Source organism: Oncorhynchus kisutch, linkage group LG15 (genome assembly GCF_002021735.2).
Source record: "Oncorhynchus kisutch isolate 150728-3 linkage group LG15, Okis_V2, whole genome shotgun sequence".
Classification (NCBI taxonomy): domain Eukaryota; kingdom Metazoa; phylum Chordata; class Actinopteri; order Salmoniformes; family Salmonidae; genus Oncorhynchus; species Oncorhynchus kisutch.
Window position 1 is genome coordinate 27,061,705 of NC_034188.2, and position 19,058 is coordinate 27,080,762.

The 19,058-nt window shown below is 45.7% G+C and overlaps 1 protein-coding gene across 2 annotated transcripts in view; it reads left to right on the plus strand.

Annotated features, from left to right (window-relative positions):
- The first annotated feature begins 438 nt into the window (after nucleotides 1-438).
- The window catches only part of kcnip1a (Kv channel interacting protein 1 a), a 41,907-nt gene continuing 23,287 nt past the window's right edge, over nucleotides 439-19,058 (plus strand). Inside the window, exon 1 of one of the 2 annotated variants that reach the window (XM_020502268.2) lies at nucleotides 439-1,188. In XM_020502268.2, the coding sequence (XP_020357857.1) occupies nucleotides 1,125-1,188 (64 nt within the window). In that variant the 5' untranslated portion in view covers nucleotides 439-1,124. The remainder of the gene's footprint in view (nucleotides 1,189-19,058) is intronic. The other variant, XM_031789974.1, reaches the window with a different exon arrangement.

Here is a 19,058-nt window from a genome sequence, read left to right on the forward strand (position 1 = left end):
GTGGTCTCTTGGGGTGGTGTGGGTAGGAGGACACTAGTGGGCCCATATTTAAACACATCCACACAGTACACACACAGTACACACACACAGTACACACAAAGTACACAGACACAGTACACACACAGTACACACACACACACACACACACACACACACACACACACACACACACAGTACACACACAGTACGCACACAGTACACACACACAGTACACACACACACAGTACACACACACACAGTACACACACAGTACGCACAGACACACACACTCTGGTGAATTGTGAGGACATTGTGGTCCTGATAAGGTAGGAAAACATGTACACACACAAACACACACACAAACACACAAACACGCACACACTCACCAAGCCAGTAGTGTGTGAGATAAGCAAAATCCAGTCAACACAGGCAGACAGTGTGTCTGCAGAATAGCAATAGAGGCGGAGCAGAGCCCTTCCCCTTTCTCACCTCATCTCTCTCTGTTTCTCACTCCCCTGCTTTTTGCATTATCCACTGTCAAATCCTCTTCATCACACTCATTTTCATCAAGCTGAATCTTTCTCTTTCTTTCCCTCTGCATCCCCCTTTCCTCTCTCCTCCCAGCTTTCAGCTTTCCTCTGTGCGATTCTGTCTGCTTCCTTCCTGTTCCGTAAGCAACAGTGTGATCCCCCTCTCCACACGAGACAAAGAGACGGAGAGAGGGGAAAAGAGGGGGAGTAACAGGCGTATATTAAGAATGAATAGAATGACAAGATGGCTGTGACAGAGAGATATTAAGAGAAAGATAGAAAGGGATAGAGAGAGAGAGAGACAGAGAGAGATAGATAGATCCATGTAAACCCAGGGGTGTCAGTGTTGCCATACAGACAAAGGTAGCGCCGTAGTGCATGTGGTCTCTCTCACGCACACACACACTCTCGCACACACACACACACACACTCGCACACACCGGCATTACAACTGCGTAGGAGTCAGACAGAAGAGGAATGCCACTGGCTTGCACACGGAGTAGCCTCACATTCATAACTTAACAACAACAGGCGCACAAGACACACACATGCACGCACGCACACGTACACACATTCAATCAATCGCAGACACAGACTCTTTGTGTGGCTGGAAACATGGGGCTCGTCATGGGGACCTTTTCCATGCAGAGCAATAAGCAGGATCGGACCTATCGGAAAGGTAAGACCTCCATCGTTTATTCTCAGAGTGGGAGACTGATTCAGTTTACTGTGTGTTACAGGGTTAGTACTGTATGTCTGTGTGTGAGAGACTTTGTTATATACGCTGAGTTTACAAAACATTATGAACACCTGCTCTTTCTGACCAGGTGAATCTGGGAGAAAGCTATGATCCCTTATTGATGTCACTTGTTAAATCCACTTCAATCAGTGTGGATGAAGGGGAGGAGACAGGTTAAAGAAGTATGTTTAAGCATTGAGACATGGATAGTGTATGTGTGCCATTCAGAGGGTGAATGGGCAAGACAAAAGATTGAAATGCCTTTGAATTGAGTATGGTAGTTGGTGCCAGGCACACAGGGTTGTGTCAAGAACTGCAAAGCTGCTGTTTTTTCCCTGCTCAACAGTTGCCTGTGTGTATCAAGAATGGTCCACCACTAAAAGGACATCCAGCCAACTTGACACAACTGTGGAAAGCAATGAAGTCAACATGGACCAGCATCCCTGTGGAACGCTTTCAGCACCTTGTAGAGTCCATGACCGGATGAGTTGAGTCTATTCTGAGGGTGAAAAGGGGATGAAACTCCATATTAGGAAGGTGTTCTTAATGTTTTGTACATTCAGTGTATGTATAGGCTAAATGATGCACATATGTGTCTGCATGTACTGCATATGGACTAGCATCCATTAGTGTCAGTGCCAATGCATGATTTATCAGTTTATGCATATGTGATTACATTTACATGTAGAATATAGTCTATGATTACTTGTAGACTACAGTCTGTGAGTGAATATGATTACTTGTAGACTACAGTCTGTGAGTGAATATGATTACTTGTAGACTACAGTCTGTGAGTGAATATGATTACTTGTAGACTACAGTCTGTGAGTGAATATGATTACTTGTAGACTACAGTCTGTGAGTGAATATGATTACTTGTAGACTACAGTCTGTGAGTGAATATGATTACTTGTAGACTACAGTCTGTGAGTGAATATGATTACTTGTAGACTTGTAGACTACAGTCTGTGAGTGAATATGATTACTTGTAGGCTGCAGTCTGAGTGAATATGATTACTTGTAGGCTGCAGTCTGTGAGTGAATATGATTACTTGTAGACTACAGTCTGTCAGTGAATATGATTACTTGTAGACTTGTAGACTACAGTCTGTGAGTGAATATGATTACTTGTAGGCTGCAGTCTGTGAGTGAATATGATTACTTGTAGGCTGCAGTCTGGGAGTGAATATGATTACTTGTAGGCTGCAGTCTGGGAGTGAATATGATTACTTATAGACTTGTAGATTACAGTCTGTGAGTGAATATGATTACTTGTAGACTACAGTCTGTGAGTGAATATGATTACTTGTAGACTACAGTCTGTGAGTGAATATGATTACTTGTAGACTACAGTCTGTGAGTGAATATGATTACTTGTAGGCTGCAGTCTGTGAGTGAATATGATTACTTGTAGGCTGCAGTCTGTGAGTGAATATGATTACTTATAGACTTGTAGACTACAGTCTGTGAGTGAATATGATTACTTGTAGACTACAGTCTGTGAGTGAATATGATTACTTGTAGACTTGTAGGCTACAGTCTGTGAGTGAATATGATTACTTGTAGACTACAGTCTGTGAGTGAATATGATTACTTGTAGACTACAATCTGTGACTGAATATGATTACTTGTAGGCTGCAGTCTGTGAGTGAATAATAAACAAATGTATATTGGACACCAGAGCAGAGCAAAGTCACAGGGAGGATAACCAACTTGGTTTCAGCACTAGCACTATACCATAGAGTCAACTTCTCCTGTTTTCTGTACACATTGTGTGTGTGCGCATGTGTGCGCGTGTGTGCGTGTGCGTGTGTGTGTGTGTGCGTGTGTGTGTGTGTGTGTGTGTGTGTGTAGACAGCACACTGCTAAGGTAAATAGAGAGGGTTAGGATAATGTCTATAAAAGGTGATGGTATTCACTAGCCTCCACGTCTCTGCTTCTGCTCATTAAAACAAAACCTGCGTTCTGTCTGCCAGTGTCTTACAAGGACAGGAAATTGTGTGTGTTTGTGTGTGTGTGTGTGTGTCTGTCTGTTGGTCTTAAGGGGCATATTTCTAGCCCCTTATGTTGTGTTCAGGTAATCACTGTAATCCGTCAGCCATTGGCTGTGGCGTGTCTGCTGACTACAGATTGTCACTCACCATTGGACACAGAACCTGAAAGCATAGGACTCCCATACATAGAGCTACAAATACTAAACCAACAGAAACGGGTTCTACAGGAGCATTATCCATTACTATAAACTGTTCATCCACGATCTATTCCTGTATTTAATCAGGACATGCTGGATCTGGTACAATTTGAACAGAATTACAATAGCAGAAATCAGAGCTACAAGCTCCTAAGAAACAGAATATGTGATAAAAACAAGGTGTATCCCTGCAGAAGCTTCAACCTCCAGGATCTAGCTCAACGGAGGCAGGGGCTGCGTCCCAAGGCACACTATTTATATATAGTGCTCTATTTCTGTTCACCAGAGCCCCATATTTATTAGTGCACTATGTAGAGAATAGGGTGCCATTTGAGATGTACTCAGGGACAAGCAGGAACCGCCAGGGCTTTGGGGAGCCTTCAGTCCCTCTGCTGGCCATCTGACAGGTTGGAACCTGGACTTACACATAGAGGACCCACACTGAGAGGACCTATATATCTAGATCACAACACCACCAGCCACATACACAACCCCAGCCCAACCAATCAACACCCTCCCAAGTCAACCATGCCCACACCCCATGTAGGCCCCCTCAGATCAGACCTATGCCCCTCCTGCCCATCCCATGCACCCCACCCCAGCAAAGAGGGCCTCAACATGGAAGTCACACATATGCCCAGGCCATGAGCAGGCAAACAGTCCCAACCCCCACTCTTAAACTAGCCCAAGCCAATGGCATGTACCAGATGCTCAGCAGGCTCTGCTCACACTTACTGGCCTGAGGCCAAACCACACGACCAACAACATTGGACACTTTATGGAACACAAAGCCTTCACTATATCATCCTGGAATATCCAAGTCCTGAGGTCATCTGCCTTTGGCCTAAAGGGCAGGAACCTGGACTTCATCAAAGAAATACAGACATTGTCATCCTACAAGAAACCTGGTATAGAGGAGATGGACCCACTGGTTGCCCTCTAGGTTACAGAGAGCTGGTAGTCCCATCCACCAAACTACCAGGTGTGAAACAGGGAAGGGACTCAGGGGTTATGCTAATTTGGTATAGACCTAACTCACTCCATTAAATTAATCAAAACAGGAACATTTGACACTTGGCTAGAAATTCTAAAGGAAATTATCTTAACAGAGAAAAAGTATTCCTGTGTGCTACCTATATCCCCCCCCACTTTCATGAAGACAGCTTCTCCATCCTGGAGGGGGAAGTCAATCATTTCCAGGCCCAGGGACATGTACTAGTCTGTTGTGACCTAAATGCCAGAACTGGACAAGAACCTGACACGCGCAGCACACAGGGGGACAAACACCTACCTGGAGGTGACAGCATTCCCTCCCCCATATACCCCCCTAGGCACAACTATGACAACATAACCAACAAAAATGGTCACAACTCCTTCAGCTCTGTCAGGCGCTGGGTATGTACCTGGTCAATGTTAGGCTTCGAGGAGAGTCCTATGGTAGGTACACCTATAGCTCATCTCTTGGCAGTAGTACTGTAGACTACTTTATCACTGACCTCTACCCAGAGTCTCTCAGAGCGTTCACAGTCAGCCCACTGACACCCCTATCAGACCACAGCAAAATCACAGTCTACTTGAACAGAGCAATACTCAATCATGAGGCATCAAAGCCAAAGGAACTGAGTAATATTAAGAAATGCTATAGATGGAAGGAATGTAGATGGAAGGAATGTAGGAAACCTACCAAAAAACAGAAGAGAAGAGGTTAACAGAGGTAGAGGGAGGAGACTAACAGAGGTAGAGGGAGGAGACTAACAGAGGTAGAGGGAGGAGGTTAACAGAGGTAGAGGGAGGAGACTAACAGTGGTAGAGGGAGGAGACTAACAGTGGTAGAGGGAGGAGACTAACAGAGGTAGAGGGAGGAGACTAACAGAGGTAGAGGGAGGAGACTAACAGAGGTAGAGGGAGGAGACTAACAGAGGTAGAGGGAGGAGACTAACAGAGGTAGAGGGAGGAGACTAACAGAGGTAGAGGGAGGAGACTAACAGAGGTAGAGGGAGGAGACTAACAGAGGTAGAGGGAGGAGACTAACAGAGGTAGAGGGAGGAGACTAACAGAGGTAGAGGGAGGAGACTAACAGAGGTAGAGGGAGGAGACTAACAGAGGTAGAGGGAGGAGACTAACAGAGGTAGAGGGAGGAGACTAACAGAGGTAGAGGGAGGAGACTAACAGAGGTAGAGGGAGGAGACTAACAGAGGTAGAGGGAGGAGACTAACAGAGGTAGAGGGAGGAGACTAACAGAGGTAGAGGGAGGAGACTAACAGAGGTAGAGGGAGGAGACTAACAGAGGTAGAGGAGGAGACTAACAGAGGTAGAGGGAGGAGACTAACAGAGGTAGAGGGAGGAGACTAACAGAGGTAGAGGGAGGAGACTAACAGAGGTAGAGGGAGGAGACTAACAGAGGTAGAGGGAGGAGACTAACAGAGGTAGAGGGAGGAGACTAACAGAGGTAGAGGGAGGAGACTAACAGAGGTAGAGGGAGGAGACTAACAGAGGTAGAGGGAGGAGACTAACAGAGGTAGAGGGAGGAGACGGTAGGGACAGAGGTAGAGGGAGGAGACTAACAGAGGTAGAGGGAGGAGACTAACAGAGGTAGAGGGAGGAGACTAACAGAGGTAGAGGGAGGAGACTAACAGAGGTAGAGGGAGGAGACTAACAGAGGTAGAGGGAGGAGACTAACAGAGGTAGAGGGAGGAGACTAACAGAGGTAAAGGGAGGAGACTAACAGAGGTAGAGGGAGGAGACTAACAGAGGTAGAGGGAGGAGACTAACAGAGGTAGAGGGAGGAGGTTAACAGAGGTAGAGAGAGGAGGTTAACAGAGGTAGAGGGAGGAGGTTAACAGAGGTAGAGAGAGGAGGTTAACAGAGGTAGGTAGATGAGGTTAACAGAGGTAGGTAGATGAGGTAGACAGAGGAGGTTAACAGAGGTAGAGAGAGGAGGTTAACAGAGGTAGATATAGAGATAGGAGGTAGATGTAGACAGAGGAGGTTAACAGAGGTAGATGTAGAGAGAGGAGGTTAACAGAGGTAGATGTAGAGAGAGGAGGTTAACAGAGGTAGATATAGAGATAGGAGGTAGATATAGAGATAGGAGGTTAACAGAGGTAGATGTAGAGAGAGGAGGTTAACAGAGGTAGATGTAGAGAGAGGAGGTTAACAGAGGTAGATATAGAGATAGGAAGTAGATATAGAGATAGGAGGTTAACAGAGGTAGATGTAGAGAGAGGAGGTTAACAGAGGTAGATGTAGAGAGAGGAGGTTAACAGAGGTCTCTTGAGAGGTTTTGATCTTAGTCAGTACAGCATGAGGTCATAGCTCTGGGAATAATAACAGATGGCTTCTTCTGAAGAGCCTCGGGGAACATGATGCAGTGATCTTCTGTCACCTCACAACACACTACTTCCAATAGGAATGATTCCGCGTAACAACAAAAACATAGCAACAAGAAATTCATCACTAATCATCACATCACTAAATTCATGTCTCTCTCTCAATTCAATTCAAGGGGCTTTATTGGCATGGGAAACATATGTTAACATTGCCAAAGCAAGTGAAATAGATAAAAACAGAAGTGAAATAAACAATACAAAATTAACAGTAAATATTACACTGACAAAAGTTCCAAAAGAATAAAGACATTTCGTATATATATATATATATATATATATATATATATATATATATATATATATACACACAGTGTTGTAACAATGTACAAATAGTTAAAGTAAAAAGGGAAAATAAATAAACATAAATATGGGTTGTATTTACAATGGTGTTTGTTCTTCACTGGTTAACCTTTTCTTGTGGCAACAGGTCACAAATCTTGCTGCAGTGATGGCACACTGTGGTATTTCACCCAGTAGATATGGGAGTTTTATCAAAACGGGATTTGTTTTCGATTCTTTGTGGATCTGTGTAATCTGAGGGAAATTTATGTCACTAATATGGTCATACATTTGGCAGCAGGTTAGGAAGTGCAGCTCCGTTTCCACCTCATTTTGTGGGCAGTGAGCACATAGCCTGTCTTCTCTTGAGAGCCAGGTCTGCCTGCGGCGGCCTTTCTCAATAGCAAGGCTATGCTCACTGAGTCTATACGTAGTCAAATCTTTCCTTAAATTTGGGTCAGTCACAGTGGCCAGGTATTCTGCCACTGTGTGCTCTCTGTTTAGGGCCAAATAGCTTTCTAGTTTGCTCTCTCTGTCAAACGATTTCTCTTCACTGTTCTCTCTCACCACTTCTCACACTATATGCAAACTTCCTCTATCTGTCGTTATCAGGTCTGATAGGGACATCCACACTGCATGCTACACTAAGCTCATCGCTGTCTTTGAAACATGTGTTGGGCTAATCTTGTTCTGTGAGTGTGGGGCTATCTAGTCTAGGTTAGTGTGTGTGTAGTGAGTGTGTCTTTGGGTTATTATCTCCCTCAGCCTCTCTGCTCCTCTCCTCACCTCTCTGCTCCTTTCCGCTCCTCTCTGCTCCTCTCCTCTCCGCTCTGCTCCTCTCTGCTCCTCTCCGCTCCTCTCCGCTCTGCTCCCCTCCACTCCTCTCCGCTCCGCTCCTCTTCTCTCCTCTCTGCTCTTCTCCGCTCCTCTCTGCTCCCCTCCTCTCCGCTCCTCTCTGCTCCCCTCTGCTCCCCTCCGCTCCTCTACTCTCCTCTCCGCTCCTCTCTGCTCCCCTCCTCTTCTCTCCGCTCCTCTCTGCTCCCCTCCTCTCCTCCTCTCTCCTCTCCTCTCCGCTCCTCTCCGCTCCTCTCTGCTCCTCTCCGCTCCTCTTCTCTCCTCTCCTCTCCGCTCTTCTCCGCTCCTCTCTGCTCTTCTCCGCTCCGCTCCTCTCTGCTCCACTCCGCTCCACTCCGCTCCTCTCCGCTCCTCTCCTCTCTGCTCCTCTCCTCTTCTCTCCTCTCCGCTCTTCTCCGCTCCTCTCTGCTCTTCTCCGCTCCTCTCTGCTCCGCTCCTCTCCTCTCTGCTCCTCTCCGCTCTGCTCTTCTCCGCTCCTCTCTGCTCTTCTCCCTCCTCTCTGCTCCTCTCCTTTTCTCTCCTCTCCGCTCTTCTCCGCTCCTCTCTGCTCTTCTCCGCTCCTCTCTGCTCCCCTCCGCTCCTCTCCTCTCCGCTTCTCTCCTCTCCGCTCTTCTCTTCTCCGCTCCTCTCTGCTCTTCTCTTCTCCGCTCCTCTCTTCTCTGCTCCTCTCCGCTCCGCTCTTCTCCGCTCCTCTCTGCTCCGCTCCTCTCCTCTCTGCTCCTCTCCGCTCCACTCTTCTCCGCTCCTCTCTTCTCCACTCCTCTCTGCTCTTCTCCGCTCCGCTCCTCTCCTCTCTACTCCTCTCCGCTCCTCTCCTCTCCGCTCCTCTCCGCTCCTCTTCTCTTCTCTCCGCTCTTCTCCGCTCCTCTTCTCTCCTCTCCACTCCTCTTCTCTCCTCTCTTCTCCTCTCCGCTCCGCTCCTCTTCTCTCCTCTCTACTCCTCTCCGCTCCTCTCTGCTCCTCTCCGCTCCTCTTCTCTCCGCTCTTCTCCGCTCCTCTTCTCTCCTCTCCGCTCCTCTCCGCTCTTCTCCGCTCCGCCCCTCTCCACTCCTCTTCTCTCCTCTCTGCTCCTCTCTGCTCCTCTCTGCTCCTCTCTGCTCCTCTCCGCTCCTCTCTGCTCCTCTCCGCTCCTCTTCTCTCCTCTCCGCTCTTCTCTGTCCGCTCCTCTCCTCTCCGCTCCTCTCTGCTCCTCTCTGCTCCTCTCCTCTCCGCTCCTCTTCTCTCCTCTCCGCTCCTCTTCATCAGTAACCCCCATCATACCCTCACATCAACAGACACCACAAGGATCAGTTAGAACTGCCAAAGAGCTTTATTAGTCACATGGCTCCATCCAGGGGTGATAATCCACTGCCCACAGCACTGTGTTAGAACTGCCAAAGAGCTTTATTAGTCACATGGCTCCATCCAGGGGTGATAATCCACTGCCCACAGCACTGTGTATGTGAGTGTGTTGCTGTGTGTGCATGCAAGCGCATGTTTGTCTGTGCATGCGTGCATGTGTGTATTCACGTGTGCGCATGCATTTTCCACTGTCTGTGTACCGTATTTTCACTGAACAAAAATATCAATGCAGCATGTAAAGTGTGGGTCCCATGTTTCATGAGCTGAAATAAAAGATCCCAGAAATGTTCCACATGCACAAAAAGCTCATTTGTTTACATCCCTGTTAGTGAGCATTTATCCTTTGCTAAAATAATCCACCCACCTGACAGGTGTGGCATATCAAGAGGCTGATTAAGCAGCATGATCATTACACAGGTGCACCTTATTCTGGGGACAATAAAAGTTCTGTCACACCACACAATGCCACAGATGTCTCAAGTTTTGAGGGAGCGTGCAATTGGCATGCTGACTGCAGGAATGTCCACCAGAGAATTGAAAGTTAATTTCTCTACCATAAGCCACCTCCAATGTCATTTTTGAGAACTGTGCAGTACTTCCAACTGGCCTCACAACCGCAGGCCATGTGTACTGTATGGTGTTGTGTGGCCGAGTGGTTTGCGGATGACAATGTTTTGAACAGAGTGCTCCATGGTGGCAGTGGGGTTATGGTATGGGCAGGCATAAGCTACAGACAATGAACACAACTGAATTTTATCGATGGCAATTTGAATGCACAGAGATACCGTGATGAGATCCCGAGGCCCATTGTCGTGCCATTCATCCGCTGCCATCATCTCATGTTTCAGCATGATAATGCACGGCCCCATGACGCAAGGATCTGTACACAATTCCTAGAAGCTGAAAATGTCCCAGTTCTTCCATGGCCTGCATACTCACCAGACATCTCACCCATGGAGCATGTTTGGGATGCTCTGGATCGACAGTGTGTTCCAGTTCCCGCTAATATACAGCAATTCCGCACAGACATTGAAGAGGAGTGGGACAACATTCCACAAGCCACAGTCACACCAGATACTGAATGGTTTTCTGATCCACTCCCCTACCTTTTTGCTAAGGTATCTGTGACCAACAGATGTATATCTGTATTCCCAGTCATGTGAAATCCATAGATTAGGGCCTAACAAATTTATTTCAAAGGACTGATTTCCTTATTTGAACTGTAACTCAGTAAAATCTTTAAAATGATTGCATGTTGGTCCTGGTCTGTCCCTGGATGGGAGACCAGATGCTGCTGGAAGTGGTGTTGGAGGTCCAGTAGGAGGCACTCTTTCCTCTGGTCTAAAAATATCCCAATGCCCCAGGGCAGTGATTGGGGACACTACCCTGTGTAGGGTGCCGTCTTTCGGATGGGACGTTAAACGGGTGTCCTGACTCTCTGAGGTCACTAGCGATCCCATGGCACTTATCGTAAGAGTAGGGGTGTTAACCCCGGTGTCCTGGCTAAATTCCTACTCATCCTAATCATCCCCAGTTTACAATTGACTCATTCATCCCCCTCCTCTCCCCTGTAACTATTCCCCAGGTCGTTGATGTAAATGACAACATGTTCTCAGTCAACTTACCTGGTAAAATAACTAATAAAAAAATATATAAAGGTTGTGTATATATTTTTGTTCAGTATTTGCTGAGTGGTAGACAAGCTTAAGTTCACTATCCTCCCTCAGAGTTTCCAGTCTTTTTTTCATTTCATATCCAATCCCTGAGGAGCCTGAGTGAGTCATGTGAGAAGCCTATTCAGTCATGTGAAAGGCACCCTGATTAATGCTGGTGTGCTGAAACGCGTTGGTGTTTAATGGTAAAGAAACACTTTCTATTCAAATCTCATTGGAGAGGGGCTGAATATGTCTGACCGCCAGGAATGTAGATGTGAGAAGTTAAAGCTGAGGAGATTAGGGACATTCAAACATCCTAAATCTCCAGACAGAATTACTAAGAAGAGTGTAATCAAGGGTGTATTCATTCCGTCAATTCTGTTGAAAGAAATGTCTTCTGTCACCGCAAATGTTTCTCTCGACCTGTGTGCACCAACGTTCAAAACCTTCATTCATAGGCTAGGTTTTAGCAACCTCATGATGGGTATAGGGGAAATTCTAGAATCATGTAGTAGTTTAAACCTATCAATGTTACATTGAACTGGGTGAATGGAATATGAATGACAGTCATCCACTATGCTGACATTTTGTCAGGCCATGCTGACAAAAACAATTATCATCTTCCCTTATCTTAAACGGCACCGACCGACCATAGATTTACTGTCAAAACTGCTTACATCCCTGCTCCCACTCCCACAGTACTCCCAACCTATAAACTAATCAGAAGAAGAATCTGTTCTGAACCAAGCACCCAGTCTGTCAAAGACAGCACCAGGAGCAGCACCAGGAGCAGATACATCACATCAACCCAGTCTGTCAAAGACAGCACCAAGAGCAGAGACATCACATCAACCCAGTCTGTCACAGACAGCACCAGGAGCAGAGACATCACATCAACCCAGTCTGTCACAGACAGCACCAGGAGCAGATACATCACGGCAACCCAGTCTGTCACAGACAGCACCAGGAGCAGAGACATCACATCAACCCAGTCTGTCACAGACAGCACCAGGAGCAGAGACATCACATCAACCCAGTCTGTCAAAGACAGCACCAGGAGCAGAGACATCACATCAACCCAGTCTGTCAAAGACAGCACCAGGAGCAGAGACATCACATCAACCCAGTCTGTCACAGACAGCACCAGGAGCAGAAACATCACATCAACCCAGTCTGTCACAGACAGCACCAGGAGCATGGACATCACATCAACCCAGTCTGTTACAGACAGCACTAGCAGCAGAGACATCACATCAACCCAGTCTGTCACAGACAGCACCAGGAGCAGAGACATCACATCAACCCAGTCTGTCACAGACAGCACCAGGAGCAGATACATCACGGCAACCCAGTCTGTCACAGACAGCACCAGGAGCAGAGACATCACATCAACCCAGTCTGTCACAGACAGCACCAGGAGCAGAGACATCACATCAACCCAGTCTGTCAAAGACAGCACCAGGAGCAGAGACATCACATCAACCCAGTCTGTCAAAGACAGCACCAGGAGCAGAGACATCACATCAACCCAGTCTGTCACAGACAGCACCAGGAGCAGAAACATCACATCAACCCAGTCTGTCACAGACAGCACCAGGAGCATGGACATCACATCAACCCAGTCTGTTACAGACAGCACTAGCAGCAGAGACATCACATCAACCCAGTCTGTCACAGACAGCACCAGGAGCAGAGACATCACATCAACCCAGTCTGTCACAGACAGCACCAGGAGCAGAGGCATCACATCAACCCAGTCTGTCACAGACAGCACCAGGAGCACGGACATCACATCAACCCAGTCTGTCACAGACAGCACCAGGAGCAGAGGCATCACATCAACCCAGTCTGTCACAGACAGCACCAGGAGCAGAGACATCACATCAACCCAGTCTGTCACAGACAGCACCAGGAGCAGAGACAAAACATTTCCAGTAAGATGAGAATAATAGCAAGGCGTGTCAGAGAGTTTGGCAGCTCTATTCCCTCTGTCACCTTCTCTGTCTCAGTCTGAGTGTTGGTGACCCATCAATACGACTGGGATCCTGATTCATCTGAAGGCAGGTTCATCATTACTACTGTGTACTGATAGAGATAACCCAGTGAGCAAAATGTGTCAAAAAGATGGCTTTGAAAATATGTTTTAGTTGTGTCTTGTGCTCATTGGGAGTCTGAGACAGAGAGATACAGCTATGCAGCAAGACTTGTATTTTGGACTGTGAGTCAAAGGAACAGATAAGGATGTGAATTTGGTATTCTGAAGAGACATATTCATGACTCAAGGCTTGTGAAGTCTATCTTGATAAATACCGGATGTCTGTGGTATTTTTAAGACGGTGAAGGAAAGGATTTGATGCAGAATAAATTTGACGTATGAAGGTTTCTAATATCTACACAGATGGAGATCCATATCTGAGGACTGTGGAGGAAAGGAATGGACATTCATGAGCAATTGATTTGTGAAGAGATATGTGAAGAGATATGTTTATATCTCAAGGCTCACAAAGTCTATTTTGATAAAGATACACTACATGACCAAAACTATGTGGACATATGCCCGTCGAACATCTCATTCCAGAATCATGGGGATTAATATGGAGTTGGTCCCCACTTTGCTGCTATAACAACCTCCCATCTTCTGGGAAAACTTTCCACTAGATGTTGGAACATTGCTGTGGGGATTTGCTTCCATTAGTGAGGTCAGGCACTGATGTTGGGCAATTTGGCCTGGCTCGCAGTCGGTGTTCCAATTCATCGCAAAGGTGTTAGATGGGGTTGAGATCAGGGCTCTGTGCAGGCCAGTCATGTTCTTACACACCGATGTCAACAAATCATTTCTGTATGGACCTCACTTTGTGCACGGGGGCATTGTCATGCTGAACTAGGAAAGGGCCTTCCCCAAATTGAAGCATAGAATTGTCCTAGAATGTCATTGAATTCTCTAGCATTAAGAGTTCCCTTCACTGGAACTAGGGGGCCTAGCCCGAACCATGAAAAACAGCCCCAGACCATTATTCTTCCTCCGCCAAACTTTACAGTTGGCACTATGCATTGGGGCAGATAGCGTTCTCCTGGCATCCGTCAAACCCAGATTCATTCAACAGACTGCCAGATGGTGAAGCGTGCATCATTACTCCAGAGAACACATTTCCACTGCTCCAGAATCCAATTGCGGCGAGCTTTACACCACACCAGCTGACACTTGGCATTGCACATGGCTTGTGTGTTGCTGCTCGACCATGGAAACCCATTTCATAAAGCTCCCGACAAACAGTTATTGTGCTGACGTTGCTTCCAGAGATAGTTTGGAACTCGGTAGTGAGTGTTGCATCCGAGGACAGATATTTTTTTACGCACTTCAGCACTCGGCAGTCCTGTTCTGTGAGCTTGTGTGGCCTACCAGTTCACGGCTGAGCCGTTGTTGCTCCTAGACGTTTCCAAATCACAATAACAGCACTTATAGTTGACCTGGGCAGCTCTAGCAGGGCAGAAATTTGACAAACTGACTTGTTGGAAAGGTGGCATCCCATGACGGTGCCACGTTGAAAGTCACTGACCTCTTCAGTTAGGCCATTCTACTGCCAATGTTTGTCTATGGAGATTGCATGGCTGTGTGCTTGATTTTATACATCTGTCAGCAACGGGTGTGGCTGAAATAGCCGAATCCACTATTTTGAAGGGGTGTCCACATACTTCTGTCTACACTACACTATGCGTTTCCAGAGTTTTTAGGAGCTGCCTGTGAGCGAAAGAGAGGCATAATATTTTGTCTAAGGAGACGTGTGTCTGAAGTCTGAAGGATGTGTTGCTTTTCAAAGGCTCTTTGGTCTGACTGACTTCTTCATTGTCATCAAGATGTCCCCTTCTGTCCCTCTATCTCTCTTTTCATGTCATCCCCTCCTTTCCAGTTCTCTATATGCTTCTTAATTCACATTTGATCCTCCTCTCTCTCTCTCTCTCTCTCTCTCTCTCTCTCTCTCTCTCTCTCTCTCTCTCTCTCTCTCTCTCTCTCTCTCTCTCTCTCTCTCTCTCTCTCTCTCTCTCTCTCTTTCTCTTTCTCTTTCTCTTTCTCTTTCTCTTTCAATTCAATTCAAGGGCTTTATTGGCATGGGAAACATGTGTTAACATTGCCAAAGCAAGTGAGGTAGATAATATATAAAGTGAAATAAACAATAAAAATTAACAGTAAACATTACACATACAGAAGTTTCAAAACAATAAAGACATTACAAATGTCATATTATATATATACAGTGATTTACCAATGTACAAATGGTAAAGGACACAAGATAAAATAAATAAGCATAAATATGGGTTGTATTTACAATGGTATGTGTTCTTCACTGGTTGCCCTTTTCTCGTGGCAACAGGTCACAAATCTTGCTACTGTGATGGCACACTGTGGAATTTCACCCAGTAGATATGGGAGTTTATCAAAATTGGATTTGTTTTCGAATTCTTTGTGGATCTGTGTAATCTGAAGGAAATATGTCTCTCTAATATGGTCATACATTGGGCAGGAGGTTAGGAAGTGCAGCTCAGTTTCCACCTCATTTTGTGGGCAGTGAGCACATAGCCTGTCTTCTCTTGAGAGCCATGTCTGCCTACGGCGGCCTTTCTCAATAGCAAGGCTATGCTCACTGAGTCTGTACATAGTCAAAGCTTTCCTTCATTTTGGGTCAGTCACAGTGGTCAGGTATTCTGCCGCTGTGCACTCTCTGTGTAGGGCCAAATAGCATTCTAGTTTGCTCTGTTTTTTTGTTAATTCTTTCCAATGTGTCAAGTAATTATCTTTTTGTTTTCTCATGATTTGGTTGGGTCTAATTGTGCTGCTGTCCTGGGGCTCTGTATGGTGTGTTTGTGTTTGTGAACAGAGCCCCAGGACCAGCTTGCTTAGGTGACTCTTCTCCAGGTTCATCTCTCTGTAGGTGATGGCTTTGTTGTGGAAGGTTTGGGAATCGCTTCCTTTTAAGTGGTTACAGAATTTAACGGCTCTTTTCTGGATTTTGATAATTAGTGGGTATCGGCCTAATTCTGCTCTGCATGCATTATTTGGTGTTCTACGTTGTACACGGAGGATATTTTTGCAGAATTCTGCGTGCAGAGTCTCAATTTGGTGTTTGTCCCATTTTGTGAAGTCTTGGTTGGTGAGCGGACCCCAGACCTCACAACCATAAAGGGCAATGGGCTCTATGACTGATTCAAGTATTTTTAGCCAAATCCTAATTGGTATGTTGAAATTTATGTTCCTTTTGATGGCATAGAAGGCCCTTCTTGCCTTGTCTCTCAGATCGTTTTTTAATTTTATTTTTATTTTATTTCACCTTTATTTAACCAGGTAGGCTAGTTGAGAACACCTTTATTTAACCAGGTAGGCTAGTTGAGAACACCTTTATTTAACCAGGTAGGCTAGTTGAGAACAAGTTCTCATTTACAACTGCGACCTGGCCAAGATAAAGCATAGCAGTGTGAACAGACAGAGTTACACATGGAGTAAACAATTAACAAGTCAATAACACAGTACAAAAAAAGAGAGTCTATATACATTGTGTGCAAAAGGCATGAGGAGGTAGGCAAATAATTACAATTTTGCAGATTAACACTGGAGTGATATATGATCAGATGGTCATGTACAGGTAGAGATATTGGTGTGCAAAAGAGCAGAAAGGTAAATAAATAAAAACAGTATGGGGATGAGGTAGGTAAAATTGGGTGGGCTATTTACCGATAGACTATGTACAGCTGCAGCAATCGGTTAGCTGCTCAGATAGCAGATGTTTGAAGTTGGTGAGGGAGATAAAAGTCTCCAACTTCAGCGATTTTTGCAATTCGTTCCAGTCACAGGCAGCAGAGAACTGGAACGAAAGGCGGCCAAATGAGGTGTTGGCTTTAGGGATGATCAGTGAGATACACCTGCTGGAGCGCGTGCTACGGGTGGGTGTTGCCATCGTGACCAGTGAACTGAGATAAGGCGGAGCTTTACCTAGCATGGACTTGTAGATGACCTGGAACCAGTGGGTCTGGCGACGAATATGTAGCGAGAGCCAGCCGACTAGAGCATACAGGTCGCAGTGGTGGGTGGTATAAGGTGTTTTAGTGACAAAACGGATGGCACTGTGATAAACTGCATCCAGTTTGCTGAGTAGAGTGTTGGAAGCTATTTTGTAGATGACGTCGCCGAAGTCGAGGATCAGTAGGATAGTCAGTTTTACTAGGGTAAGTTTGGTGGCGTGAGTGAAGGAGGCTTTGTTGCGGAATAGAAAGCCGACTCTAGATTTGATTTTCGATTGAAGATGTTTGATATGAGTCTGGAAGGAGAGTTTACAGTCTAGCCAGACACTTAGGTACTTATAGATGTCCACATATTCAAGGTCGGAACCATCCAGGGTGGTGATACTAGTCAGGCGTGTGGGTGCAGGCAGCGAACGGTTGAAAAGCATGCATTTGGTTTTACTAGCGTTTAAGAGCAGTTGGAGGCCACGGAAGGAGTGTTGTATGGCATTGAAGCTCGTTTGGAGGTTAGATAGCACAGTGTCCAAGGACAGCTTTGTGGAAGTTACCTGTGGCGCTGATGTTTAGGCCAAGGTATGTATAGTTTTTTGTGTGCTCTAGGGCAACAGTGTCTAGATGGAATTTGTATTTGTGGTCCTGGTGACTGGACCTTTTTTGGAACACCATTATTTTGGTCTTACTGAGATTTACTGTTAGGGCCAAGGTCTGGCAGAATCTGTGCATAAGATCTAGGTGCTGCTGTAGGCCCTCCTTGGTTGGTGACAGAAGCACCAGATCATCAGCAAACAGCGGACATTTGACTTCGGATTCTAGTAGGGAGAGGCCGGGTGCTGCAGACTTTTCTAGTGCCCGCGCCAATTCGTTGATATATATGTTGAAGAGGGTGGGGGCTTAAGCTGCATCCCGTCTCTCTCTCTCTCTCTCTCTCTCTCTCTCTCTCTCTCTCTCTCTCTCTCTCTCTCTCACCAAGCTTCTCAGAGGCACACACAATATAACACACAATACAACACACACACCAATAAGCTCTCATGTCAGAATTAGACGTTCATACCATTTTACGTCACATTTCAAAGTGTTTGGTTACTTCTCTGTATCGTTCCAAGGTTAAGTTTAGGCATTAACTCTGAATTATTAAGGTTAGGCATTAACTCTGAATATTATGGTTAGGCATTAACTCTGAATTATTAAGGTTAGGCATTAACTCTGATTATTAAGGTTAGGCATTAACTCGAATTATTAAGGTTAGGCATTAACCTCTGAATTATTAAGGTTAGGCATTAACTCTGAATTATTAAGGTTAGGCATTAACTCTGAATTATTAAGGTTGGGCATTAACTCTGAATTATTAAGGTTAGGCATTAACTCTGAATTATTAAGGTTGGGCATTAACTCTGAATTATTAAGGTTAGGCATTAACTCTAAATGGTTATGGTCATAGCCGTGGGAAGATATGTTTGGGTGGTGGGGGTGCTGCGATATTTTTAGTAAAGGTGCAGTGCAGCACCTTTGTGGTGAATATTTTTATTTCATCCCTGTGGAACTCTTTCGACACCGTGTTGAGTCCATGCCCTGACGAGTTGAGGCTGTTCTCAGAGTAAAGGGGGGGTGCAACTCAATATTAGGAAGGTGTTCCTAATGTTCTGTATACTCAGTTTCTATTCCTATGTATGGTAATTGTTATACCATTTAACAACTAACATTCTTTAGTCTCATTCTGTGGATTAACTCAATTAGACTCCTGATGTATTAGTCATGAAAGAGCCTTGGCTCACTTGACCAGAACTGTCATACTCAGGCTATGCATACATGCTGTTTTTAAGACCTCCGAGTCAGTGTATTTCATTAACGAGCAAAGTTGTGTATATTCACACATAGTGTTCAGTGTATTGTACCATTTTCTTCCTATAATGATGTTCGTTGGTTAAGTTGCTTCTTGACTAATGGCCTTGGCAAGTATAGCTCACAGCACACTGTGTGAGGATCTTTGTTCCACCTCTCCCTCTCTCCATTTCTCCATCCAGAATATCTTTTTTGGGGCCTGTGCTACAGTCGGNCCCCCATCCCCACAATCCTTCTCTCCCCTTTCTC